This window comes from Phacochoerus africanus, chromosome 9, assembly GCF_016906955.1.
Source record: "Phacochoerus africanus isolate WHEZ1 chromosome 9, ROS_Pafr_v1, whole genome shotgun sequence".
Taxonomy (NCBI): domain Eukaryota; kingdom Metazoa; phylum Chordata; class Mammalia; order Artiodactyla; family Suidae; genus Phacochoerus; species Phacochoerus africanus.
In genome coordinates, this window is record NC_062552.1 from 114,512,262 (window position 1) to 114,540,053 (window position 27,792).

At 45.4% G+C, this 27,792-nt stretch overlaps 1 protein-coding gene across 1 annotated transcript in view; it reads left to right on the forward strand.

The window, feature by feature from the left end:
- Positions 1-770: 770 nt before the first annotated feature.
- Positions 771-27,792, forward strand: part of KCNK13 (potassium two pore domain channel subfamily K member 13) — a 113,159-nt gene continuing 86,137 nt past the window's right edge. The window contains exons 1-2 of the mRNA XM_047796823.1: positions 771-934; positions 1,357-2,454. Of these exons, the coding sequence (XP_047652779.1) occupies positions 2,115-2,454 (340 nt within the window). The 5' untranslated portion in view covers positions 771-934; positions 1,357-2,114. The remainder of the gene's footprint in view (positions 935-1,356; positions 2,455-27,792) is intronic.

Here is a 27,792-nt window from a genome sequence, read left to right on the forward strand (position 1 = left end):
ATAGAAAGAGGGATGAATAGATATGTAATAAAACAGGTATAGTAAAATGTTGAGTATATGGGTATTCACTGTAAAATTCTTTCAACTTTATGCTTGAAATTTTTCATGGTAAAATGAGGTGGAGTAATTGCAGGGCTCACCTTGAGTGTATACACAAGCTCCTCCTGTAAGCGCAACCCTCTAAAGCTCTTGCCCTCGATAGGCTAGATAAAAGAGGGGCATTTCGGGGGTGGATAACGGGAGAGGAGTGGGAGAGGAATACTAGCAGCAACAAGGCTTCTGATGGCAGATGTATTGGAATCCGGAAGTGTGTGTTTCTTTATTCTCTGCTCCTGGGGAGTATTAGGTGGGTGGGCTCTGAGGCTGGGATTTCTCTCTCGGGAAGGGGGGAGGGAATTCTACTTAGTTCCAAGATGCCCCCGCATCTATTCTTCCTGCATTCATATTCACTCCCACATGCCAGGGGCTGGAATTCCGGAGGGGCAGTGTGTGGCCGGGTGCGCAGGTGGGGTAGAAACGTGTCTGAAGGGGACAGAGCGCCCTCTTCTGGCCCTGGAGGGGCCCACACAGGCCCGCTAAGCACCTGACCCTCCACTTCAGCACCCACTCCCGGAATCTGCCGGTCCAGCGCTGAGATAGGAGCGCCGCAGCCCCCGGTGGCCCAGCCGAGAGCCGGCATCAGTAGGCGGAGACTAATGCTGGGAGCCGCCCCGCGCGGCGGGGAGGCGGGAGGCGGGAGGCGGGGTGGAGTCGCCACCGCCGCTGCCAGCGCCTCGGCGCCACCTGTTGCAGTGCCGGAGCGCGCGGGCCAGGCGAGGCGGAGCCCGGCGAGGACCTCTGCTCCCCGCCTCGCTCTGCAGGGGAGAACTGCTGCGAGGAGGGGACCCGGAGCGCAGTCCTGACAGAGCGGCGCCGAGGGGGCACTCCTCGGGAGGTGAGACCCGAGCGCAGCACCAGCGCCCCCTGAAAGGCTCGGTCTCTTGCAGGCGCCCCCGGCAGTTTGCTAGGGAGCCGGTGGCTGGTCTGCATGGGGTGGGGGAAAGCACCCTGCGCTGAACCCTGCCGGCGCAAGATCTCTGGAGACCACTGAGGCAGCCAAGCCTGGGTGCGAGAGATGGACCCCCCCGGGGTCATGATCTCCCGGCCGCTACCTCCTCCGGCCCCCGGTCCTTGGCCTCTCGGGAACTAGGGCTGGCTAGCAGCTGGCGCTTCGAGTCAGCAGAGGCGACACGTGGGGGCGGAAGACGCCCTCGCCCAGACTCTGAGGCCAAGGGGTGCTGGTCCGGGCAAGGCCAGGGAGGCTACCCGGGGGAGAGGCCCCTCATTCCAATCTCCTTTTCTGGTCTCCTCCTCCAGTGCATCAGCCTGCCGGATGCGGCGCAGCGTGGGGGCCGGGCGGGAGGTCGGAACCGGTGAAAGGCGCTCGGCACCATCCTTCTGTCCGTGCGCCCACCGGGGACCGGCTCCGGCAGCCAGGACGGGGACCCAGGAGTCCTGAGGCTCCGCGCGACGCCGAGACTGGGACACGGCACTGCGGATCCATCTAGAGAGGGGCCTCCAACACCAGCCGACTGAGACCCGGCGTCCTAGCCGTCGGCGGCTTGAAAAGCAATGGTCAAGGAGACAGAGACCGTGGCTGTCCGCTTACCCCTCAGCCTCCGAGGGCCCCACACCTTGGTAGCGGGGAAAGGTCAAGTCCGCCGGAGTTTGCTCTGAAGATGCGCCACGCCCCCTCCCCATTCTGAGCCGGGCACTGCCGCAGCGGGAAACAGGGGCCGCCTCCTCGTGCCAAGCAGAAGCGGAGTCTTCGCCGGGTCCCTCAGCCTTTCAGCATTTAGAATTCCTAGGGGGCGGGGACGGCGGCGAAAAAGCGGATTTGAAACCAGGAGTCAAAGCGGACGTGGGGAGCTGGCGCTGCGGGAGCGGTCAACGCGGCGGCCTCGGGAGCCGCGTGGCCTGGAGAAGCGCCCAGCGGTCATGGACGAGCCGGCCGTCGGGCGGCCAGAGGCGGGCTGAGCGCCGGCCGAGCCCCCGCCACCCGGGGAGGGGGCCTGGGCGACCGTCAGCCCGAGGCCACGGCCGCCCGGCACGGGGCTGCCCCCGGGGGTCCGGCCATGGCCGGCCGGAGTTGCGGTTGCAGCTGCGGCCTGGGCCACCTGAACGAGGACAACGCGCGCTTCCTGCTGCTCGCCGCGCTCATCGTGCTCTACCTGCTGGGTGGCGCCGCCGTCTTCTCGGCGCTGGAGCTGGCGCACGAACGCCAGGCCAAGCAGCGCTGGGAGGAGCGCCTGGCCAACTTCAGCCGCCGCCACAACCTGAGCCGCGACGAGCTGCGCGGCTTCCTTCGCCACTACGAGGAAGCCACCGAGGCCGGCATCCGCGTGGACAACGTTCGACAGCGTTGGGACTTCACCGGCGCCTTCTACTTCGTGGGCACCGTCGTGTCCACCATAGGTAAGTGGCCTCCGGGGGAGGATGGAGGGGCGGCCGGACTCGTTAGCGTTTTCCTAGCTGGGCGTTTCGAAGGGCAGAACCGCGCTTCCCAACCCTGCATTCCCCCACATCCACGCTCAGCCAGGCGGCATACATGTGAGCTGTTGCCTGATCAACAGGTGTGATGGCCTCCTTGCTTTGCTAAGTGAGGTCCAAGGACCAGCTATATTAGCATCACTTGGGAGCTTGTTATAAATGCAGAGTCTCAGCCCCTCCCCAGACCACCTGGGTTGGCGGCTCAATCTGACCATTAACAAAATCCCCAGGGGCTGTGAATGATCCTTAAATTGGAGACACTCTGCTCTGGGAGATTTTCCATCTAGTTAAGGAGACAGTTTGAGTTCAAGGAACATCAGGGAGAAAGCTTTAATTGAGACGGAAACCAGGCGTAAGGCACTGGTCTGAAGAGGAGATACAGATTTTTTAAAGACTTCAAACTATGAGAAAATCAGATGAACATGAGATTGGAAGTGAGGAGGCAAAAGCTGTAACAAGGATGAAAACTTTGCTACCAGGAAGAGGAGACCTGTGGGCTGAACCAGTTAGTGTTGGTCTGATTGGGGTCTGGAGATGAAGAGTGCTTAACCCTGGGGGGTGGGGGGTGGGGGGTGGGGGGGGGTGGGGATGGATGGATTTCAGGGCTCATTGAGCTCCCTGATCTGAATGGAGTAGTGTGAGGAAAGCTAGAGAAGTCATCTGGCTAATGGGATGGATGGGGGGACCTTTACCGACAGACTAAGGAGCTAGAAATTATCTAGAGGCAGTTGGGAGCCATTGAGAGTTTTTGAGCAAGAATGGGGCATGGCTACTGTCAGTCATGCCTTCATTCACAGCAGAAGGAAAAAGGTTGGGAGTCTTTGCGCCGACTCCAAAGATTGTTCACCCTTTCGGTGTAATCAAGATGATAAGGGGGTTGGAGAAGATGCTGCAGAAATTCAGAGAAAGAAAGCAGAGAGCTGGAGCCAGAGTCGCAGCCAGGCTGGGGGGTGCTGTGCAGGTGCTCTGCAACAGTGGCCCCTGTGCTGCCAGGAGAGCTTGTCAGTGAGGCGGGTGACAAGGCAAACTTCCTTGAAGCTCCCACACAAGGTCGTCTTAGGTAGACCTTCTGCCAGGAGAAGGAGCAACAGAGTATAACAGAGATCAGCCTCGGGCCTGATTAGTCAAAGACTTCCCAGGGGTAGTGTAGAAGCGGTGGCTTCAGCTGGTGAGGAGGAGGCAAGGACGCGGGCATTGGCATGATTATGGACGCACGGACTGTATCTGAAGTGCTTTGTGCTAAACCACCCAGCTTGCTACCCCCACCACATCTCATCCCACGTGGCCCTGCCCATCTGCTGGCCACTATGACACCTCGGTAACTGGGTATCTGGTAAGAAAAACTCATAGCGTTCCCCATGACGACCAGAATATTGGGTCCCTGCTGGGGGTGGAGATGGAGTCATACCCCCTTCCATGGTTTTCTTCCCCAGCCCACATTCTCCGCTGGACTCTCTTAGCGCAGTCACTTAACGTCCTCCCAAGACAGTGCCTCCTGTGAAAGGAGGACTTGGGGTGAACGAACTGATTGAGAAGAGTTGCTGTCGAACTTCCCTTGAATCTGCTATGTTTGCATAGCTAGTAAGGGTTTTGATTTAGATTATTCATTTCGGAGTGACTTCGGTGGGAGATGGGGGAACTAAGTCCTCCCCACTGCCACCAAAGCCACCTCTTTGTACTTCCCATGGACATGGAGGTAGGAAGGAGCAGAGTGTGTGTATAGACTGCTGAACGTCAGTGCCCGAGGAACTGCAGATGTCATGAATGGCTGGGCATGTGAGCTCACAGGCATCCGGGGGCACAGATGGAATAATGCAGCCTAGTCATCATCGGGATGGAAGGAAACCTGGACTGAGAGTCTGGAATTGGAGCTACTGACCCTGCATATAACCTGGGCCAGTTTCTTAACGTTCTGAGCCCCGTCCTTCTCTTCTGAGATGTGTAATCTGCAAGTGCCCACCTTGGTATATGGCACATCACAGCTGTAGAGTAAATATTGATCCTGTCTCCTTCCCACTTCTGCTGTTCTTGCAGGTTCTTATGAGGGATATGGAGCTCATATGAGTGAATGTTCTTTAAAAAGTACAAAGCACATGGGCTTCTTTTTGCATGGGCTTATTTTTTTATCTCGTTTCTCACATTTCCTTAAGTTGTTTCATTAATTGCTGATGTAGTGGTGGCACTTGCAACCCTTTATTGGGGGTACTGTGATTATTATGTGAATATGTGATGCAGCTAATTGCATAAATTGATCACTTAATTTCAGTCAACACGATTCATATGGTAGGTGTGATCCCTATTTTCTAGGTGAGAAATGAAGCTTCGTGTTCTTTGTAAAATAAAGAAGAGAAAAAGTTAAGCCATCTGTAATACCATCACCTGAAGTTAACCATTGTTGACATTTTGTTGCATTTTTCTTTTTATTGCAGCATAGTTAATTTACAGTGATGTCTTGGTTTTCAGGTGTCTAGCAAAGTGATTCAGTTATACATACTTTTTTTTCAGATTCTTTTCCCTTATAGGTTATTATAAAATACTGAGTATATTTCCCTGTGTAGGTCTTTGTTGGTACATTTCCTTCTATTCTTTTTTCCCTATGCCGCACATACGTACATATGTATTTTTCTAAAATTTTTTTTTGTCTTTTTAGGGCTGCAGCATATGGAGGTTCCCAGACTAGGGATCAAATAGGCCCAGCAGCTGCTGGCCTACACCACAGCCACAGCAATTTGGGATCTGAGCCTGACCTTCGACCTATGCCAATGCTAGATCCTTAATCCACTGAGTGAGGCCAGCGATTGAACCTGCGTCCTCATGGATACTAGTCAGATTCAATTTCCGCTGAGCCATGATGGAAACTCCTATTTTTCTAAATTTGGATCCTATTCTATAAACTGTTTGTTTACATCTTATATTTTATCATAATATTACATGATGGTGTTTTACTTCTAAAAATTATTTGCACTATGCTTTATTCTGCAAAGATGTCGAGGTAACAGACAATAAGAAAACATACATAGGAGTTCCCGTGGTGGTGCAGTGGTTAACGGATCCGACTAGGAACCATGAGGTGGCGGGTTCGGTCCCTGCCCTTGCTCAGTGGGTTGACGATCCAGCGTTGCCGTGAGCTGTGGTGTGGGTCGCAGACGTGGCTCGGATCCCGCGTTGCTGTGGCTCTGGCGTAGGCTGGTGGCTACAGCTCTGATTGGACCCCTAGCCTGGGAACCTCCATATGCCGCGGGAGCGGCCCAAGAAATAGCAAAAAAAAAAAAAAAGAGAGACAAAAAAAACTTACATAAAAAAAATCACAAAATGTAAATAAAACATTAGAACCAGGGAAAAGAAGAACAGGAATATGGAAAGCAACTGGATCTAGGAACTTGCTAGAGATCAGCTTTGTCTTAGCTTGGGTTCCCTCCGAAGCAGACCCGAAGCCAAGAATTTGAGTGCAAGCAGTTTACTGGCAGATGCAAGGGGTTCAGGGAGGTGAAGGAGGAAGTGATACAAGTAAGAGAAGTCAGTCAATATAGGGGATCCTATTAGGCAGAAACCATAGTGGGCAACTGATCCTTCATCCCGAGTGGAAGCTTGGGAACCATGCAAAACTCATGACCCGGACTCACCATAGACAAGGGATCTGGGGTATTTATACACCCATGCCTGTCAGAAATTGGTTAAAAGCAGCTTGGGGGGTAGGGGAAGCGCAAAAATATAATTCCCGGGAACTTCCGGCCCGATTTTTCATGGACAGCCCAAGAGTAGTCTTCTGATAAGATATAGACACTGGCCATTTGAAGTGAGGCCAGTGTGCCCAGAAATGGTTAAGAAGACCCCAAGGGGTGTGGACTGAACATCAGCAGTGACTATCCAAGCTTCAAATCTGGCTCCAGCGCAGAGTCATGACCCATACTGGAATTATATAGGAAATATTGCATAGCACAGTGGATGATGCTCAAAACAGCATTTTCCTGGAAAATGCAGTTGTGGATTTCATGCACCTCTTGTCTCATTGAGACCTTTGATTTAAAAGTCAGACAGAGTGAAACACAATTGGGCAGTTTCTCAAAAGTTTAGACATAGAACTACATGTGACCCTGAAACGCCACGCGTAGGGAATATAGCCAAAGGAATGGAAAGCAGAGACTCAGGCAGCTAGAGGAACACCTCAGAAATGTTGTGAGTCCAGTTCCAGACCACTGCCATAAAGCAAATAGCACAATAAAGCAAGTCACACAAATGTTTTGTTTCCCTAGTGCATATAAAAGTTATGTTTACCCCACGCTGTAGTCTTTTAAGGGTGCAATAGCATTATATCTAAAAAACGTATATGCCTTAATTTAAAAATGCTTTATAGCTAAAAAACGTGAATCATCATCTGAGCCTTCAGCGAGTTGTGGTCGTAAGATCAAAGATCATTGCTCATGGATCATCATAATACGACAATAAGGAAAAAGTTTGAAATAGTGCAACAGTTACCAAAATGTGACAGAGAAACATGAAGGGGGCAAATTGGAAAAATGGTGCTGATAGACTGACTTGTCACAGGGTTGCCAGAAACCTTCAATTTGTAAAAAAAAAAAAAAAAACACAGTATTGGTAAAGCAGAATAAAGCAGAATGCGATAAAAAGAGGTGTGCATTTGTGCACTAGTGTTCACAGCAGATTGTTTACAGGGGCCTAAAGGTAGAAACAACACAAATGTCTATCAACACATGAATGAATGGATAAACAAAATGTGGATGCATACAAGGGAATACTATTCAGCCATAAAAAAGGAATGAAATTGTGATGTATGCTACAACGTGGATGGACCTTGAAAACATGCTTAATGAAACAAGCCAGACAAATACAGTTCCACTTATATGAAGTACCTAGAATAGGCAGATTTCATAGGGATGGGAAGTAGTAGAAGCTACTAGGGGCTGAGGGAAGAAGGGAATTCCCGTCGCAGCTCAGCAGAAACAAATCTGACTAACATCCATGAGGACGCCAGGTTTGATCCCTGACCTCGCTCAGTGGGTTAAGGATCCGGCCTTGCCATGAGCTGTGGTGTAGGTCGAAGACGCGGCTCAGATCTGGCGTTGCTGTGGCTGTGGTGTAGGCCAGTGGCTACAGCTCCGATTTGACCCCTAGCCCAGGAACCTCCATATGCCACGGTTGTGGCCCTGAAAACATATACACACGCACAAAGGGAAGGGTTATTTAATGGCATTTTTGTAGAGGAATGATTTTTTTTTAAGTTTTGGGTGTAGACAGTGGTGACAGTTCTACAATAATGTAAATTTACTTAATGCTATTGACTTGTACGCTTATGAATGGTTAAAATGACAACAATTGTGTATATTTTACCGCAGTGTAGAAAGAGCAGAATATTAAGACAGAGCTCAGGGATGCTGGTGCTGTAAGAGGCTGGTGAGTAGGCTTGAAGCAAGAATGAATTTGAAGGACTCAGAGAAGTAGATTGACGGTGTATCTTGTAAGTGACCTTCTGTAAACATCTTTCCTCTCAAATAGGCGTTTGTTGTTTGTTTCTGTGTTTGCCTGCATATTATAACTCAGCTTCTGTTCACAAAGGATTTGCTATCATGTGCATATTGATCATGTGCATTACTTCTTACCCCAAAGCCCATGGCAGGCCCGGTGCCTCCCCAGGACAGGTGTTTCTTGGGTTAGCCCAGTGTTTCAGGCTTCTTTTATCTTCTGGCTGTTCTTGATCAGCCTGTACTTCCACGACTGCCCCAGAAGGAACAGAAAGGGCTGAAGAGTGGAGCACCAACAGTTAAACAGCTACCACCCGGAGGTGACAGCAAGTCACCTACACACACACACACACACACACACACACACACACACGTACGTTCCTTTTTCTTTTTTTTCTTTTTTTCCTTTTTTGGCTGTCCCTGAGGCATGTGGAATTCCTGGGCCAGGGATCAGATCTGAGCCACAGGTGCAACCTATTGCACCTGCGGCAGCAATGCCAGATCCTTTTACTCACTATGCCTGAGTCCTGCTGTTGCAGAGGCGCCGCTGATTGCATTGTGCCACAGTGGGAACTCCACACAGTTTCATTGACCAAATCAAGTCACGTGGCCACACCCACCTTCAAGGATGTAGAGAACCACACTCCTCCCATGAGTCCAGAAGTGGAGGAGACTTGCTTGATCTCAGTGAACAGCACAGATGCCTATCCCACATGTGTACAGTGCACTAGAAAGGGACCCCGATGGTTTAAAATATTGGGGAGGTGAGAACACTTGAGTAGGATAGGGCAGTTCAGCCAGAAATTGTTAATACACAGAGATTTATGTCAAAAGGACCTACGTGATTGCCAAAAATAAGCCCCAGATGTGGCTTGGAGTTTTCCAGTTGTCAAAAAGAAAGAAGCAAAGATAGCCGTTAAATGGTTCCCCTTATTCAGGCTGGCTGCTTCGAAGACACCAGCTTTTTCAGATGTGAATAAAAGTTTCTCCTATAGATTGTCACGAAAAGGACGAGACAATGAGGAGAGTGAGCTTCTCCACCGCATCTCAGCCATGAATGTGACAGAGAAGCGTGTGCTTCTGCATGGCCTGGCATCCCGGAGTGCAAGGTGCAGTTCAGTGAAGGCCCCTTGGCCAGAGTCCAAGGCCATGCAGGGCAGCATCCAGCTCTCGGTGGTGTGGTCCAGTCAGAACATGCGTGATGCGCTACAGACCGTTCCCAAGCTTTGCTGTCCGTGAGAACTCACCCGAGGGGAGTGTGGTGCTTGTTGACATGCGGGTGTCTGGGTTCCCCTGTCATGGCTCCTGGTGCCTTCTGAGCCCCAGATGGTTCTGATGTTGGCAGAACAGGGAGCACACTTGAGGCACGTGTGATGGGACTAGCTAGGGTTGAACATTAAGACCACCCCCGAGGATTCTCGCTCGTCAAAGAGTGGTCCACGAATCAGCAGAATCAGCACCACCTGGGACCTTGTTAGAAATGCAGAGTCTCAGGCCAGCCCCAGACCCGCTGCATTAGGATCTGTTCTTTAATAAACCCCCAGGGGAGGAGTTCCTGTTGTGGTTCACTGGTAATGAACCCGACTAGTATTCATGAGGATGTGGGTTCGATCCCTGGCCCCGCTTAGTGGGTTAAGGATCTGGTGTTGCCATGAACCGTGGTGTAGGTCGTGACACGGCTCATATCTGGCATCGCTATGGCTATAGTGTAGGCCGGCAGCTGCAGCTCCGATTCGACCCCTAGCCTGGGAACCTCTATATGCTGGTGCAGCCCTTAAAAAAAACCAACCAAACAAACAAAAACCCAGGTGAGTCGTAGCCACGTTAAAGTTTGAGCTCTCTGGAGTCCAGAAGGTTGTTGTCTGTAGTGTTACTGATGAGGGCAAGCCCTCCTTGAGCCTTTATGACATAGGCAGCCAGCAGCTGGGCCCAAATGGAGAGGAGGTGAGATGTGCCCGTCTGTGGCCTCGGTGGACCTCCTCACCAGCTGGTAGTTAAGGAAGCGGAGAGCCAGTTAATCGAGAACAACACTCTCCAGATGTGTTAGGCTCAGGCTGAGAAAGTCATGCTGGCTCATGTGGGTCTGAGAAGCTCAGAGGGAAAGATGCCCTGCCTCACGTTGGTGGTGTACCACTCAAAGTAGGTACCAGATTTTCAGCAACACATTTTACTCATTGTAACGAAACATAATTATCCTGGTGCCCTTTTGGGGTCCTGGCTGTGGTTGGTGATGAGCACTTGTGTAGCAGTATTCTGCAAGGCTCCCCTGGGGTTCAGGAGCAGGGCAGACAGGTGCATGATTTGGCCTGGCCAGTGTGCATATCTATGGGATGCTGAACTGGTCATTGTTTCCAGAATCGGTTTTTTCCTCTATGGGAAAAAAGCTGAGGAAAGGGCTATTGAAACCAAATTATATTAGATTCAAAATATAAAATTTTGAGAATCACCATCTCATAATCTAAAGCTAGAACCTAACATCAAAAATGATGAATAGGCATTCCGAAAGAATAAAAACAGGAGCTCCCTAGTGGCTAGTGGGTTAAGGATCTGGCATTGTCACAGCGGTGGCTCGTGTTGGATCCCTGGCCCAAGGATTTCCTTATGCCTTAGGCGTGGCCAAAAAAAAGAATAAAAAATCCCACAAATATATTCATTAATGTCACACGTTAGTGGATGTCATACGTGTATCGAGATTTAAATTACACATTGAATTGGCACTTTATGCTTTACAAAGCATTTGCACACAAACCCAAGACGTAGACAGAGAAGCTGAGTTCATTCCATTTTGCAGAGAAGAAAACTAAAGTAGAGAGAGCATAAATACCATATGACTCTACAGCTATAAAGCCACAAAGTCAAGGCTACAACCAGATATTGCTTTTTTTGTCTTGATAAAAGAAATACGTATTCATTTTAGAAAACTGGAAATATGTGGGAAAGCATAATGAAGAAACAAAAAACCACCCAAAATTCTACCATCCAACAAGAACCACTGTTTTGGAATAGCATGTTATGTTGAACCTGCAGTGCTGAAGATTTTATTGAATTTAATATGCATCCTTATTTTATATACCACTAAGAAAGAAAATAATGCTGCCAGTTGAATTTTGACCTGGTAGCAATTGAGAGGTTATCCTGATTTCAGAGATATTAAAATGTTGGGAAAAAATGCATCTTCAAATCACCAAAATATATTTTGTATACGAGTGTTTTCCATCTAACCATTATAACTGGGCATGTTGTTGTAATTAGGTAAAAATGAATCTCATTATGATTTATATTAAAGTCAATTAAAATATTTATTAAAAATACTGTTCATCTCTGAATCAACTAGATAATCCTTCCCCAGCTTTTCTTTTGGGAGCAGGGAGAGGTTGTGTTATCATATGTTCGTGCTTTATATTTTGAAGGATTTTAGTCATGTATCATGTTTATACCTCACTTTCCACCCAATATTGTTTTCTGTTCAGCATTTACTTAGATATAGAAATATTTTTAATATCTGTGCAGTTTCATATATCAGTCTTTCCTTCTGATTTCTTCCATTGTTTTTGGGCTTAGAAAATCTTTTCCCATCTGTAAGAGTGCTTATTGTGGTTTTTTTTCCTAAATTGAGGTGGTATTGGTTTATAACATTGTATAGGTTTCATTTGTACAAGATTAAATTGCTCAGAGTTCCCGTCGTGACTCAGCAGTTAATAAACCCAACAAGCATCCATGAGGTTGCAGGTTCAATCACTGGCCTTGCTCAGTTGGTTAAGGATCCGGCATTGCCGTGAGCTGTGGTGTAGATCTCAGATCTGGCATTGCCGTGGCTGTGGCACAGGCCAGCAGCTAGGGCTCCAATTAGACCCCTAGCCTGGAAACCTCCATATACTGTGGGTGTGGCCCTGAAAAGACAAAAAGACAATTAATCAATCAATTTCTGCTTCTATATAGACTCCAGTGTGCTCACCACCAGAAACATAGTGTCTATCTGTCACCATATAGTTGATCCCCTTTACCTGTTTTGTCCCCAATGGACCCTTCCCTTCTGATAACAACTACTCTGTTCTCTGTATTAATGTGTTTGTTTTTGTTTGATTTAGCTTGTTCATTTATTTTTCGTTTATTTTTTATATTCCACATGTGAGTGAAATCATCCTGTGTTTTTCTCTCTCCTTCTGATTCATCTCACTTAACATAATACCCTCCAGGTCCATCCGTGTTGTCACAGATGGTAGGATTTACCCTTTCTATGGCTGAGGAGTATTCCATTGTGCGTATATGTATATATAAATGTGTGTGTATGTATATATTCTTTATTTTTTATTCATTCATCTCTTTTCATCCATTTTCTTTATCCCATTCATCCACTGATGGGCAGTTAGGTTGTTTCTGTATCTTGGCTGTTGATTTTTTTTTTCTTTTTTGGCTGCACCCATGGCACATGGAATCCAAGCTGCAGCTGTGACCTGTGCCACAGCTGAGGCATCACCAGGTCCATTACTGCTGTGGCACAGTGGGAACTCCTGTATCTTGGCTTTTGTAAGTAGGGCTGTGATGAACATAGGGATGCATATATATGTTTGAATTCGTGTTTTCATATTCTTGGGATAAATACCCACAAGTGGGATAGCTGGATCATTTGGTAGATCTAGTCTTAACTTTTTTTGAGGGATCTGCATACTGTTCTTCATGGCGGCTGCACCAGTACCATTCCCACCAAGAGTGTGTGAGGGTTCCCTTTTCTCCATATCCTTGCCAACACTTGTTATTTCTTGCCTTTTTGATAGTAGCCAGGATGTCAGTTTTTGTTCAGTATGTTTTCAACTACACTATACTTCCAGTCCTAGCAGTAGTTGTTAAAGCACTTTAACCCATTGTTCATGTGAGCAGGGATAGGTGCATTTTAAGACAGTAGCCAAGGAGCAGTGCTGGGCATGGGGAACATGCAGCAGGAAAAGGGGCTCATAGGAATTTCCACGCACTCACTCGAGGCACGGTGACTGGCCATCTCTCTTGGGATCTGTCTACCAAATATTCATGGGGAAGCTCTCAGACTATCCATTCCGAGAACCCTGGATTTGTTCAGTTATTTGCTTCCTACTTAAGAAATGTCAGTACTTGAAATTAGACATGTTGCAGGCCATAGATAGCTCTTACTCTCCGCTGCCCAGCAGTCTCAGACACATACATGTTAATCTCAGCTTGTTTCACTTGAAATTCTCATTTAGGTGATGAAACATAGTGATTGCCTCTTCTTTTATCCTAAATTCCATCCTGTGCTCTCTTCCCCCGATACCTTTCTCTACAAAGGAGAGATGGATTCAGTATGAATGTAACCCAAATAATTCTTGGGTTCCTTGGGGTTCTTAGTGCATAGCGTTCTCCATTCAAAAAAGCTGGATCTATTAGCCTAAAGTAATGAAAAAACAAATTCAATATGTGCTTGTCTATCTCTAAAGCATCTTAGAGTCTCTAATTTATAACACAAAGGAAAGCTTCTTCTCTCCTCCTCTCCCAGTCTCTCATTTCAAAGGAGTTCAAGGGCCTCTTATCCCTAAAGCCCTCCCCAAGTCCTCCTGAACCAGAAGCGCTTTTGGTCTTTCTGTCCCTCTTGGTCCCCTCTCCCCCATCTCTCTGTTGTCACAATTGACTTAGCCTCTCCATCTTCTTTTAGATTCCCCCTACTCAGCCCAGTCTCCATAGTAAAGGATCTCCCTGGGACTGACCCTACAAACATCAATGCTTTCCCTTGAAGAGGAAAGAGAGAAGGGCAGGGGATGGTTATGGGCACCAGTACATTAGTGACATTAGAAGTGGGAACACTCTCAGCCTGGGGGGAGACATTACTGTGTTTGGACCCAGACCTACATCGTCCTGCTGAGGACAGCGAGGACACACACGTCACCAGGCAACTTCTCCATCGTTACCCTGCTCTCTCTTCACCCGCCAGCCTCAGCTTCCTTCTCTTCAGTTTATCGGAATTGCTGGGCATTTTCCCACCTTTCCAAAATGCTGCACCCTTAGCAGACCCACTACATCTTCCTTCAGCCCGAGAGCCATGGTAGAAGCCTCACGAGGTGTTCAGGATTGATTGTTCCTCTTCTCTGATCAACCCCCAGCATCTCTGCTCCTGACCACTTCTCTTTAGAAGCGAGACCCAGGGGTCAGTGAACCCAGGGGTCAGACTGGGAATGCACACGAGTGTGACATGGGAATGTGGGGCAATAGGGAGAAGTGGGGCCAGTGTCCTGGAAAGAGCAGCCCCACCACAGGCTTTCAGATTCTTGCTGTACAACAACATTGTCCTGGCCATTCAGGTCTGATGACAGCTTGACTCAGCACATGGGTCTCCCAGTTAAAGCTTTGATGCTCTGGGTGCTCCAGGCTGCTCTCCCTTTTGGAGTTGAGAACAACGAGGTCTTAACGCTTCTTGATCAGTAGCAGCATCTTGATTTTTGCAGTTCACGTAAGGACCTGTTTGTGCAGGACACTTCATCACCACAGAGGTGAGCCTGGCACAATCGCTGTCTCATTGTGCACCCACTCATCTCTTATGTTCTCTTAATTCTTCCGATTTCAAGCTGACGCATAGGTGCTCTAAGCCATGGTACCAACTATTCTGATTTCCTTCCCTTTCCTTTTACATGGTTTCCTGTACATTTTCTCAAGAACCTCATGGCTTCATATTACTGTAGAATAGTTTATTCAACCATCCTTAAATTGTTGGATTTGGGGGTTATTTGTGATTTTTTTTTTACTCTTGTGTTTAATAACAATTTTGAAATGTATTAAGCGCTTACCATGCATTAAACCCAGTACACATCTTTACATATATTTCATTCTTGTAACAACCCCACAAAGGAAACACTATGAATATTCTCACATTACAGATCAGGATCCTAAGGCTCAGAGAGCTTCCAGGCAGCGTAGGACCCAGTGGAAGTGCGTAGAGCTTCCCTTCAAAGCATTCACTTTGAACCACTGCTTTTTTGCCATTTCTTCCTTTGGGGTCCTTTTGGGAAGAACTGCCAGGTAAAGAGATCAGGACCCTTTTTCTCCGATGGTGAGAGTTCTTAGGAGACTTAGGGTAATAGAGGAAGACAGAGATGGTCTGGTTAGCAGAATTCCACATGGTAAAAGATTTGGATAGTGTTCTGCCAACCTCGAAGAAGTCCATGTAAGCAAAGCCTGTACCTCCCATTAGAATATTTGACGGCACTCTCAAAGTTGCAGCCCTCCTTCCATCACCATGACAACTAATGTACCTGAAATGTGCTTGCCCCCTGAATTTTACTCTCCAGTTTGGACTGTTGTTTTTTTTTTAGGGTCACACCCACGGCATATGGAAGTTCCAGGCTAGGGGTCCAATCAGAGCTGCAGCTGCCGGCCTAGACCACAGCCACAGCAACTTGGAATCCAAGCTGCATCTGCGACCTACACCGCAGCTCACATCAATGCCAGATCCTTAATCCACTGAAAAAGGGCAGGGATGGTTACTAGTCTTCATGGTTACTAGTAGGGTTCATTACCACTGAGCAAGGGCAGCCTCATGGTTCCTGGTCTGGTTCGTTACCCCTGAGCCACTCCCAGTTTGGACACATTTGATCCCAGAAGTCAGTTCCTGACTCTGCTCGTGAGTTCTTGGAATATTGGCACCAAAGCTCTCTGTGTCTTACTTCTTGCCTTGATTTAAGCATCTGATGAAGACCACCATGGCTTTGATCTTAGAGACCAACTGGGCAAGTGGTTTTCAAATTATACTCCAAGGATCCTGGGTTTCCTCGTGGTATCTTTTTTTTTCTTTTTTCTTTGCCACCTTGCAGTATATGGCGTTCCCAGGCCAGGGATCAGATCTGAGCCTCAGTGGTGATCTCGGCTGCAGCTATGGCAACACTGGATCCTTTAACCCACTGTGTTGGGCCAGGGATTGAACCTGCATCCTGGCACTGCAGAGATGCTGCCAATCCTGTTGTGCCATAGTGGGAACCCCTCTTTGTGGTATCTTAAGGGCTGTCTTGAGGACCAAGGGGATCCCTCAAGTTCTTATCTCTGTTATGTATGTATTTATGTGTATCCACAATATTAATCCTAGTTACTTAATATTTATTTAAGATTTATTGACTATTAAATTTTTTAGAATGTAGAAAAGATTCTTATTTTTGTGTCTTTTTCATCTATTTAGGACCACACCCACAGTATATGGAGGTTCCCAGGCTAGGGGTCTAATCGGAGCTGTAGTTGCCGGCCTACACCACAGCTCATGGCAACGCCAGATCTTTAAACCACTGAGCAAGGTCAGGGATCGAACCCGGCTCCTCATGGATACTAGTTGGGTTCGTTAACTACTGAGCCAAAACAGGAATCCCCAAATATGCTCGTTTTAACTGGCAATTTTTTTAAATGGTTTTTCATAAATTAAGTCTTCTCTGTGGTTGAGATAACTATTTTCTGTTTAGTTCTAACTCGTCTCAATGTTACTCAAAAAGATTGTTTTTTAAATGGTTTTGTATGGTTGGCTATATAATTATGCTTTGATTTATTTCTAAAATTATCACATAATGATTTGAGAGGGCGCATTTTCCAGAATTCTCTTTTTTACGTTTCTTTATATCCTGGTATCTCTATGTATTTCAGCTGGGTTTTTTCTTATGTTACAGAATTTTGAAATAGGAGGGAGCATAATACCTAACCATCCTCTAAGCCTAGTAAACACACCCAAAATAACATTTGTGTGTTTGGGGGGCATATAAATTCAGCATTATTGATTTCATCACTTGTGCAACTTTTTAATTTTAGTAATAATACTTTTGTTTACCTCTTAATGCTTTATATGCTGACATCTATTTTTAAACTTAGGTATGATTAAATTCCTCATTATATTAGCAAAGACTTGCTGGTTTTTTGATTATCTCTCTAGTCGTCATTTTTAGTAATTTTTATTTTAATTAATTTATTTATTTATGTCTTTTGTCTCTTTAGGGCTGCACCTGCTGCTTATGGAGGTTCCCAAGCTAAGGGTCAAATCAGAGCTACAGCAGCTGGCCTGTGCCACACAGCCCCAGAAACTCAAGATCCGAGCCCCATCTGTGACCTACACACAGCTCATGGCAAGACCGGATCCTTAACCCACTGAGTGGGCCAGGGATTGAACCCGTGTCCTCATGGTTCACTAGTAGGATTTGTTAACCATTGAGCCACGACGGGAACGCTCTTGCAACCACTTTTATTAGCCCTTCAGTCTCGAGGTTGGATCCCGCCTTTCTGTTGCCTGTAGTACTGTTTCTTTGTCTCAGAAATTAGAAGGGAGAGGAAGAGGACAGATAGAGGATTTGCTACAGGTTGCATTGGCGGTTATAGCAGAAAACTCCAGTAGCAATGGCTCACCACATAGAAGTTTACTTTTCTCACATAGTAAGACATTCAGAGGCCTACAGTTCAGCGCTGGTATAATAGTCCCTCAAGGCCACCGGGGTCCCAGCGCTGTCTGCCTTTCTGCTCTGGCAGGCTTAGATGGTGGCTGCCTCCCTTGTGCTCACAAAATAGCTCTTGCCTTTCTAGGCGTCGTGACTGCCACCAAGGCAGGAAGAAAGAGGGAAGAGAAAAGGCAAAAACTGCGCCAGCTGAGTTAGTCCCCAGAGGAGAACTTTCGTGGAAGCTGAAGCTTCCATTCGCAGTTCACTGGCCAGAAAGCTGTCAGATTGCCCTACCCGCCATAAGCATGGAAGCTGATCCCAAACATGAACACAAGTATTGTATTCTGTATTGAGGCAGAAGAGGACAAGGTCGTGTGACATTCCTACAGAATCGTGTAAGAAACTAATGCTATATCCTCTGAAAAAATATTGTCTGGGAGGCTTCTGAGATTATTTTGGTAGTTTGCCTATGAACAGTTACTGTCATGATTAAGGTTTTTTTCAATCCTTGGGATTTTTCTTCAAGTGCTTTCTTAATGTTTGTTTAAGCAATCCCTGCTTTTTTGTTTATCTTGGTGCCTTTATTATTCTTTAGTTGAATAGTCCTTTTTTTTTTTTTTTTAAGTCTACAAGCTACTTTTACTTTGTTTTTATCTGTTTGCTTAATTCCATATTTGGATTTGATTTGTCATTTAATTTCCATCTCACTAATTCTTGTCTCCATTTTCTCATAGCTGTCTGCTGACTTTAATGATGTTTTCAGAGGATTATTTATTAAGGACCTACTGTCTCTCAAGCACTGGTCTAAATACTAGCAGTTCCTCTTTACTATTCTTTTTTTGTTGTTTGGTTTTTTTTGTGTTTTTAGGGCCACACCTATGGCATATGGAGGTTCCTGGGCTAGGGGTCGAACTGGAGCTGTGTAGCTGCTGGCCTACACCACAGCCACAGCCATACCAGATCCGAGCCATGTCTGCGAGCCACACCACAGCTCATGGCAACCCGGATCCTTAACCCATTGAGCGAGGTCAGGGATCAAACCTGCATCCTCATGGATGCTAGTCAGATTCATTTCCTTTGAGCCATGACGGGAACTCCTATTATTCTTGATTTACGTATCTTTTTTTTTCATCTGCAGGACTCATTTATTTTATAATTGGAAGTTTGTACCTTTTGCCCCCCTTCACCCATTTAGCCCACCCCTACCCCCTGCCTTTGGCAATCACCAGTCTCTTCCCTGTATTTATGAATTCAGTGGGGGTTTTAAAGATTCCACCTATGTATGATATCATATAGCATTTGTTTTTCACTGTCTGACTTATTTCACTTAGCATAACACCCTCAAGATCCATCCCCATGATCACCCTGGAAGGATTTCCTTCTTTTTTATAAAAGAGTAATATCTCATTGTGTATCCCATGACTTCTTAATCCATTCATGCATTGATGGGCACTTGGGTTGTTTCTGTGTCTTGGCTATTGTACGTAAGGCTGCAGTGAACGTAGGAATGCAGATGTCCTTTCAACTTGGTGTTTTCATTTCCTCTGGAGAAAAAACCAGAAGTGGAATTGCTGCATTACATGGTGTATTCCATGCTTAATTTTTCAAGGAGCCTCCATACTGCTTTCCATAGCGGCTACACCAATTCACATTCCCACCAACAGTGCACAAGGGTTTCCTTCTCTCCCCCATCCTCGCCAGCACTAGTTATCACTTGTCTTTTTGATGATAGCCATTCTAACAGGTGTGAGGTGACAGCTCACTGCGGGCGTGATTTGCATTTCCCTGATGATTAGTTGGCCTCCTGTATGTCTTCTTTGGAAAACTGTCTGTTCAGATCTTCTATCCACTTTTAATTGGATTATTGGGGGTTTGCTATTGAGTTATCTGAGTTCTCTACATATTTGGGCTATTTACGTATTAGATATATGATTTGCAAATATTTTCTCCCATTTAGTAGGTTATCTTTTCATTATGTTAATGCTTTCCTTTGCGATACAAATCCTTTTTAGTTTGATGTAGTTCCACTTGTTTTTTGTTCTGCTTTTGTTGCCTATGGTTTTTTGGTGGTTTGTAGTTTTTATCTCTATTTTCTCTCTTACAGTAGATTTTTATTCATTCTTGCTTATTTGTGGGGTTCCTCCCTTCTTAGTTTCCCTGTTATTTTCCATAAGCCACTCCCATTCCCAGCAGAATCATGAGACCTTCCTTTGAGGCTTAAAATTTGCAAACTCAATTTATGTTACAGTTAGCATTTTTTCTAAGGCCTTTTTTTAGAATTAATTCTGGGAGTTCCCATCGTGGCTCTGCAGAAACAAATCTGACTAGCATCCATGAGGACGTAGGTTCAATCCCTCCTCAGTGGGTTAAGCATCCAATGTTGCCATGAGCTATGGTATAGGTCACAGACGCAGGTCGAACCTGTTGCTGTGGCTGTGGTATAAGCCAGTGGCTACAGCTCCAATTCAACCCCTAGCCTGGGAACCTCCATATGCCGCAGGGACGGCCCTAAAAAGCAAAAAATAAAATAAAATGATAATTCTGACTGTTGATATTTTCTGCCCCAGATGTTATATTTTTAATATTTGATGTGGAGGCATGCTGTATATACTCTTTACCTATACTTGTGGTATTTTTAGACTTAGTTTTGTCTCTTTAGAAACCTGTGATTCAGGACCAATATCTGTAAAAAGAAATGTAGGGAAGGCATACTTTGACCTCATAGGAATATACTGGTGTTCCATTTCATGGAATGTTGGCTGAAGACTGAATTCTGGGAGTTGATAACTCAAAACAACAACCATTCCTCCTTCTTCAGATAATTAAGGCAAAATTCCTGGAGGATAGGGAGTCTGAGGGCTGTTTGGGAAGAGCTGGTGACCTGCTTCTTCTTTCAACCATCCTTTGAGTTGGGGAAGTAAGGCTCAGACAGTGTTAGTAACTTTCCCAAGTACACACAGCTGGTAAGTAAGGAGGTATATCCATTAGGAATTTTGTTTAGCTTCAAGTTATAAGACCCAAAGATCAGTGGAGAAAGCACACAAGGTTTTACTCTCTTCCAGAAAAGAGGTCTGCCCTGCTGGTAGACAGTTCAGGCCTAGTGTGCTGTCAACAGGGAATCAGGCCTTATTGGTTCTACTATCCCTCAGGTGTTGCCCTGCTCCTCAGGGCTCAGTATGGTTGCTGGAGCTCTGGCCATCACATCCACACCATAAGTAGTAGTAGTAGTAATAATAGTGGTAGTAGTAGCAGTAGTAAAGGGAGAGGAAGGATATGTCCTATCCCTTTCAAGGAGGTGTCTTAGATCATTTTCTCTAAGAAGCACGCTCTGGGCTAAGGGTTTGGGTGGGAGTGATTTATCAAGGAAGCGCTCCCAGAAGAGACTCGGAGGAGAGTGAGGGATGTGAGGCTGGGAAGAGGGAAGAAGCCAAGCAAGGGGTTATTTTGTAGAGCTCTGGAGCATATAAAATTTATCCCACCTTGAGGCAAAGGAACTGGGCTTTTAGATGCTCATACCAGTCACTCGTTGTCTGTGGCTGGAGTGGGAGGGTCTCAGGCACTTTGCTGTCTATGGGGGACAAAAAATCACATTAAAAGGGGCCAGATGATAAAAAGAAAGGGGGGGGGGGCAGATGATCCTTGTTGTGGGGTTGTCCTGTATGCTGTAGGATGTTTAGCAGTGTCCCTGGCTTCTGCCAGTAGGGCCCCTCGTTGTGACAACCACAACTGTCTCCAGACCTGGCCCAGTGCCCCTTCCCTACCCCCAGGAGAGGGGACAGCAAAATGAACCTCACTTGAGAACAACCGCCCTAAAAGAAACAGCAGGACAGTGAATCTGCAAGGGAGAGCTTCTGTTAGAGCTTCAACAAGGCTTCTTTCCGCAAGGCTTGTGGAATGTGGGCACCTTAAAGGGCACCATGCTGGGTGCTTGGACCCCAGAGGTGAGCAAGCAGGTTCCAGCTTCCAGAAAGCAAAAATATAGGAGGATTTCCATCAGTCGAGGAGTTCTGGACCAAAGGCAAAATTTTGAAGCATAGGGTTTGGAGTGCTTGCCCCTTTTCATGCCCTACTCATACCCCTCACCTCACCTTTAAGTTAATTAACTGTACGGTGGCTTTGTTCTTTTCTTAATTTTTTTTTTCCATTTAAAAAATTTCTTAAATAGGGAATTCCCATCGTGGTGCAGTGATTAACGAATCCGACTAGGAACCATGAGGTTGCAGGTTTGATTCCTGGCCTTGCTCAGCCGGTTAAGGATCCGGCGTTGCCGTGAGCTGTGGTGTAGGTTGCAGACGTGGCTCGGATCCAGCATTGCTGTGGCTCTGGTGTAGGCCGGTGGCTACAGCTCTCATTAGACCCCTAGCCTGGAACCTCCGTATGCTGCAGAAGCAGCCCAAGAAATGGCAAAAAGACCAAAAAAAAAAAATCTTAAATAATAATATGTACATTCAAACAGATTTCCAAATCATTCCAAAGCTTTTAAACTGAAAAATCAGCCTCCCTTTACTTCCCATCCTACTCCCTAGAGGTAACTATTGCTTTTTTATACTTACTGGTGGTTCTTTTTTTCTTTTTCTGCTGATAGTTTTATTGAGCTATAATTCATATACCATAAGGTTCACATATTTAAAGTGTACAATTCAATGGTTTTTAGTGTATTCACAGTTTTGCAACCATCACCACAGTCAATCTTAGAACATTTCATCATCCCCAAAGAAACCCCAAACCCTTCAGTAAGCAGCCCCCATCCCCTCCCGCTCTAGCCCTAAACAACCTGATCTACTTTTTCTTTCTGTAGGTTGGCTAATTCTGGAAATTTCATATAGATGGAATATGTGACCTTTTATGCCTGGCTTCTTTCACTTAGCACAATGTTTTCAAGTTATCAGTATTATAATACATACCAGTACTTCACTCCGTTTTACTATGGACGTTTGGGTTGTTTTCACTTTTTAGCTCTTATGAATAACACTGTAAAATGATGACTCAGTGTTCCAGTTTTTGTATGGACATATGCTTTTGTTTATCTTGAGTGTACAGTGTAGGTTTGGAATTGCTAGGTCATATAGAAACTCTCTTCTTAATCTTTGAAAGAATTGCTAGATTCTTTTTCCATGTGCTGTACCATTTTACATTCCCACCAACAGTGTATGAAGATTCTAGTTTCTTCACATCGTTGCCAAGACTTTTAAAACCTGTCTCTTTGAGTATATCCATACTGTAGATGTGAGGTAGTAGCTTTCTGTGATTTTGATTTGCATTTCTCTGATGACAAATGATGTTGAGCATATTTTCATGTGTTTTTTGGTCATTTGTATACTTTCTTGAAAGAAGTATCTGCTCAAATCCCTTGCCCATTTTTAAATTGGGTTGTCTTTTTATTATTGAGCTGTAAGTGTTCTTTATATATTCAAGATCCCTATCAGATAGGTAATTTGCAAATATTTTCTCCCCTTTTGTGGGTTGTCATTTCACTTTCTTCAGGGTGTCCTTTAAAGCACAAACACTTTTAATTTTAATGAAGTCTAATTTATCTGTATTTGTTGTAAATTTCTTATGCTTTCATTGTCATATCTAAGAAACCATTATGTAATCCAAGGCCACAAAGATTTGTATCTTCTGAGAGTTTTATAGCTTTGCTCTAAATTTAGGCTGTTCATCCATTTTGAGCCAGTTTTTGTGTATGGCAATGAGACATGGGTCTGGCTTGGTTCTTTTCCATGAAGTATTCAGCTCTAGCACCATTCGAGGAAAAGACTACTCTTTTCCCATTGAATAGTCTTGATACCCTTATCAAAAATCAGTTGACCATAAATGTAAGGGTTGATTTCTGAACTCTCAATCCTATTCCATTAATCTATATATCTATGCTTATACTAGTACTGCACTCCCTCGATTACTGTAGCTTTGTAGTAAATTGTGAAACCAGGAAGTGTGAATCCTCCAACATTGTTCTTCTTTTTCAAGACTGTTTTGGCTATTATGGGTCCCTTGAACTTCCATGTGAATTTTAAGGTAAGCTTGTCAGTTTCTGCAAAGAAATCATGTGTTGAATCTGTAGATCAACTTAGGGAATGTGGTGATCTTAAAAATGTTAAGTGTTCTAATCCATGAACATGGGATGCCTTTTCATTTATTTGGATCCTTTATTTTTGTTCAACAATGTTTTGTAGTTTTCAAAGAAAGAGTTTTGCAATTTTGTTAAATTTATTCCTTAGTATTCTTTTTAGTTTTATTGTGTTTTTTTGTTTGTTTTTTTTTTTGGGGGGGGGGGGGGTTTTGGTCTTTTTGCCATTTCTTGGGCCATTCCTGCGGCATGTGGAGGTTCCCAGGCTAGGGGTCTAATCAGAGCTGTAGCTGCCAGCCTACAACAGAGCCACAGCAACACTGGATCCGAGCGGCGTCTGAGACCTACACCACAGCTCATGGCAATACTGGATCCTTAACCCACAGAGCAAGGCCAGGGATCGAACCTGCAACCTCATGGTTCCTAGTCGGATTTGTTAACCACTGAGCCATGACGGAACTCCTTAGTTTTATTGTAAATGAAATTGTTTTCTTTATTTTGACTCATTTATTGCGTGTTCAGAATACAATTGATTTTTATATATTGAGTTTGTATCCGGTGATCTTGCTGCACTATATGACAGTTTTAATAGTTTTTTTAGACGGTTCCTTAGGATTTTCTATATACAAGATTATGTGATCATGTAATTTATGAATAGAGGGAGTTCCTGTCATGGCACAGCAAAAACAAATTTGACTAGTATCCATGACGCAGGTTCGATCCCTGGCTTCTTTCAGTGGATTAGGGATCTGGCATTGCCATGAGCTGTGGTATAGGTTGCAGAGGCAGCTCGGATCCCATGTTGCTGTGGCTGTAGCATAGGCCAGCAGCTGTAGCTCCAGTTCGACCCCTAACCTGGTAACTTCCATACACTGAGTTTGAATAGTCTTGTCTCACTTCTTATATTAGAACCACACTCAGTGCTGATCTCACATCAAACATAAAATTCAGTTTGGTTTAATTAGAATTCATTGAGTCCCTACTGTGTGCCCCAACCTGACAACATGGTCCGTGGATAGAATTCAGGGAGTCTGTACATTTGGATGGGAAAATAATTCCATCTTTGTGTTTGCTCACCTCTAGCCAAGCAATCTGTAGCCTTTCCTTCAGTAAAGAGTGTAGGAACAACTCAGAGGTAGAATGGGCAGCACCTGTAGTGGTGTCACCAGAAGAAAATGGTCCTCTCATTTTCCAGTGTGGCAGATGCTACCATGATCATCATACTTCAAAGTTATGGTCGTTATTAGGCCTCGTTCATCACGTTCTTGTCATTTTGTGACGTAATAAAGATGCATGTATACTGTATCACAATTTGTTCCATGGTTTAATAACTTTGTGTTACTATGGTTGCTTTTGTAATCCTATGCATTTTATTTCATTCACTTAAAAATAAAAATTCTGAGATGGGGCCCTTAGGCTCCCCCAGGCTACCAAAAGCTCCATGTCCCAGAAAACAGGAATTGAGAACCAGACTGGGGTTAGGCTGATTTTGAATGAAGAGAAAAAGGGAAATTGTAACTGTTGTTATTGCTGCTTCTTGTGCGGCTGGCAAAGAGCTTTAATCCACTTGTAGTTATTTGAAAATTGACTTGAAATGCTCTTATTGCTCAATCGCTGTGCATAATCTCATCTTTCCTGATGATTCAGAAGACATTTCAGGATGTTGCAGTGTCTTGAGGGTCATTGTCAGAGCATAAAATATCACACTCCCTCAGCAGTGGGGAAGAAGTGAGCATTAGAAATGTCATATTTATAGAGTGTGCTTTTTATAGGGTCATAGGCTCAGTTCAGAGCTGCCTTCCTGTGTCTTTACCCTGTGTTCTCAGCTAATAATGAAGTTCTCTGACTCTCAGCCCCCAGCTTCCCCTGCGGTCAAGTGCCACATGTATTCTTTGTTGCAAATGCAGGTTTGGAATACACACACACACACACACACACAACCTATTCATGGTTGTTTTAACACTACTTCTAGTTTGATATTTAAGTTAGAATTTGCAACTTGGGCCAAAGGCAACGCATTTTATTTGACCCATAGATGGAGATGTGCTGGTAAGTGTTTAGTAATCAGCTTAAAAAACAAAACTCTTATAGCATTTGCCTATTTCTGTGATGTAAATATTCCCCATATGGCTAATTTCAAGCTATAAACATGAAGTCACTGAAGGCAGGAGGAGAGAAAATAGACTCTCGTGAGCCTTACAGCAGCCAGCTCCAGGCTACCACTGTGGACACAGGGGGTTTGAGAAACTTTAAATCAGCTGTCAACTTTTAAAAATGAGATTTCCAGGAGTTCCTCTTGTGGCTCAGTGGATTAAAAACCCAACTACTATCCATGAGGATGCAGGTTTAATCCCTGGCCTTGCTTAGTGGGTTAAGAATCCAGCGTTACCGTGAGCTGTGGTGTAGGTTACAGATGTGGCTTGGATCTGGCACTGCTGTGGCTATGGCATAGGACAGCAGCTGCAGCTCTGATTTGGCATCTAGTTTGGGAACTTCCGTATGTCGCAGGTGTGGCCGTAAAAAGGGGGAAACGTGAGATTTCTGGTCAAAGACTAGATTTTGATTTCTCTTGGAAAATGGAAAATCTGGCTCTGCCAGGTCCCCATTCCTACATGTCAACCACTCACTGAAGAAGAGACATGGATGCTCCCTTTGGGGAGCCCCCTGGTCCCACCCCATCTATGCCAAGTGTCACCTGCCATTGATTACCATGTTTGGCTTCTTCCCTGTACCCTGGCCTAAGTGCTGAGGTTTCTCCTGTCTCTTTGAGATATAAGAACCAACTGATCTTGTCACCTGTCTCTTTATCAAAGAATCAAGGAAGAGTTACAGAGTTGGATCCTCTGTGATAATACTTTCTAGGCATTGTTTCCAGATTGATCATGGGGCAGTTCAGTTTTTCCCGAGGGGGTGCATGGAGATTTTTATCCCATTCTTGTTGCTTTCTCGCCGGTCATCCCAAATCAGTAGGCAAAAGCGCTTTTCCTCATAGACTGTGGAACCAGAAGAGCATGAACTTTGTGACAGGTTAAAAGTTTTCCTGTGGGAAGTGAAGACCCACTAACTGGAAGTGGTGGAAAGTGACAAGTTCAAATGAAACTTAGTGGAGTAATGAAAAAGGTATCAAGCCCTCTTCAGTGGGCAGTTGACACAGCACAGTGAGAGGAAAAGAACGCCTCTGGGGTCTCGGTGGACACCGTCCATGTTGATTTTGGATAACGCCCAGTTCTGGGAGAAAGATCCTTCTTGAACCTGGGATGTTGATCCTGTGGCACGCTGGTGCCATAAACACCTCATTATTTATGAGTAGGAAGGGGCCCATACAGAGCACTGGACCCTTGAGTACTCTTTTCTTGGGTGGGGTGAGTGCTTCTGCAGATGCTTTAGGACTCTGAGGTTTACAAAAGGGCGAAGAAAGAGCCTTGGAGTTTCCAGTGCTGGGAGATGAGGAAAAGTCCATCAGAAAAGCAGTGGTGTTTGGAATCGCATTGTGTATGTACTCACACATAGGCAAGACTGTCGGAGGACATCGAACTTAACGTTAGGAACAGGAGCTCCACTTTCAAAGGCACTTTTTGTCGACATTAACCCAGTGGGACATTTTTAATGACTCCTTTGTAAAAACCCTTCGTCTTCTCATAGTCTCGTGCTCGTTTGGGAAGAGATGGGAATCAGTGCTAACATCCATCCGTATATTAAATGAAGAGAGGTGGAGGTTTTTAGCTGATGAGTGGAGTTTATTAAACACAGCGGCAGTAAAACCACCGTTAAAAAGGGAAGAACACTAACATTCTCAGGCCGAGGATAAGGAAACGTGGAGGATGGATGTCAAAGGGAGCCTTTTGTAAGAGCAGGAAAACCTGCCGGTGAGGCAAGAAGACAGGTAGGATGCAAGACAGAGGACAAGCTTTTCACACTCGAGCCTCTTCATTTCTTTGTCTTTATAAAAGCACCATGGACTCCCCTTGTGGCTCAACATAACTACACGGCGTTGCTATGGCTCGACCCCTGGCTCGGGAGCGTCCGTATGCTGCAGGTATGGCCACTTGTTTAAAAGAAAACGAGAGAGAAAAAAAATAATAAAGAAGTCACCGTGATGCTCTGAAAGGGCAGGGAGACCAAACAACCACCACTGGTACCCATTTTGCACCAGATGCTAAATCTCCTCTGGGCACTGGGCAGACCCTCCCAGTAGGTGCCCTGATTATAATAAATAATATAATTGAGCCCTTTAGTGCACCAGGCACTGGACTAAGAGACGGTTTATGTAATAATCATCTTGTTTGGCCCTCAGAACAACACTCTGGGGTAGATG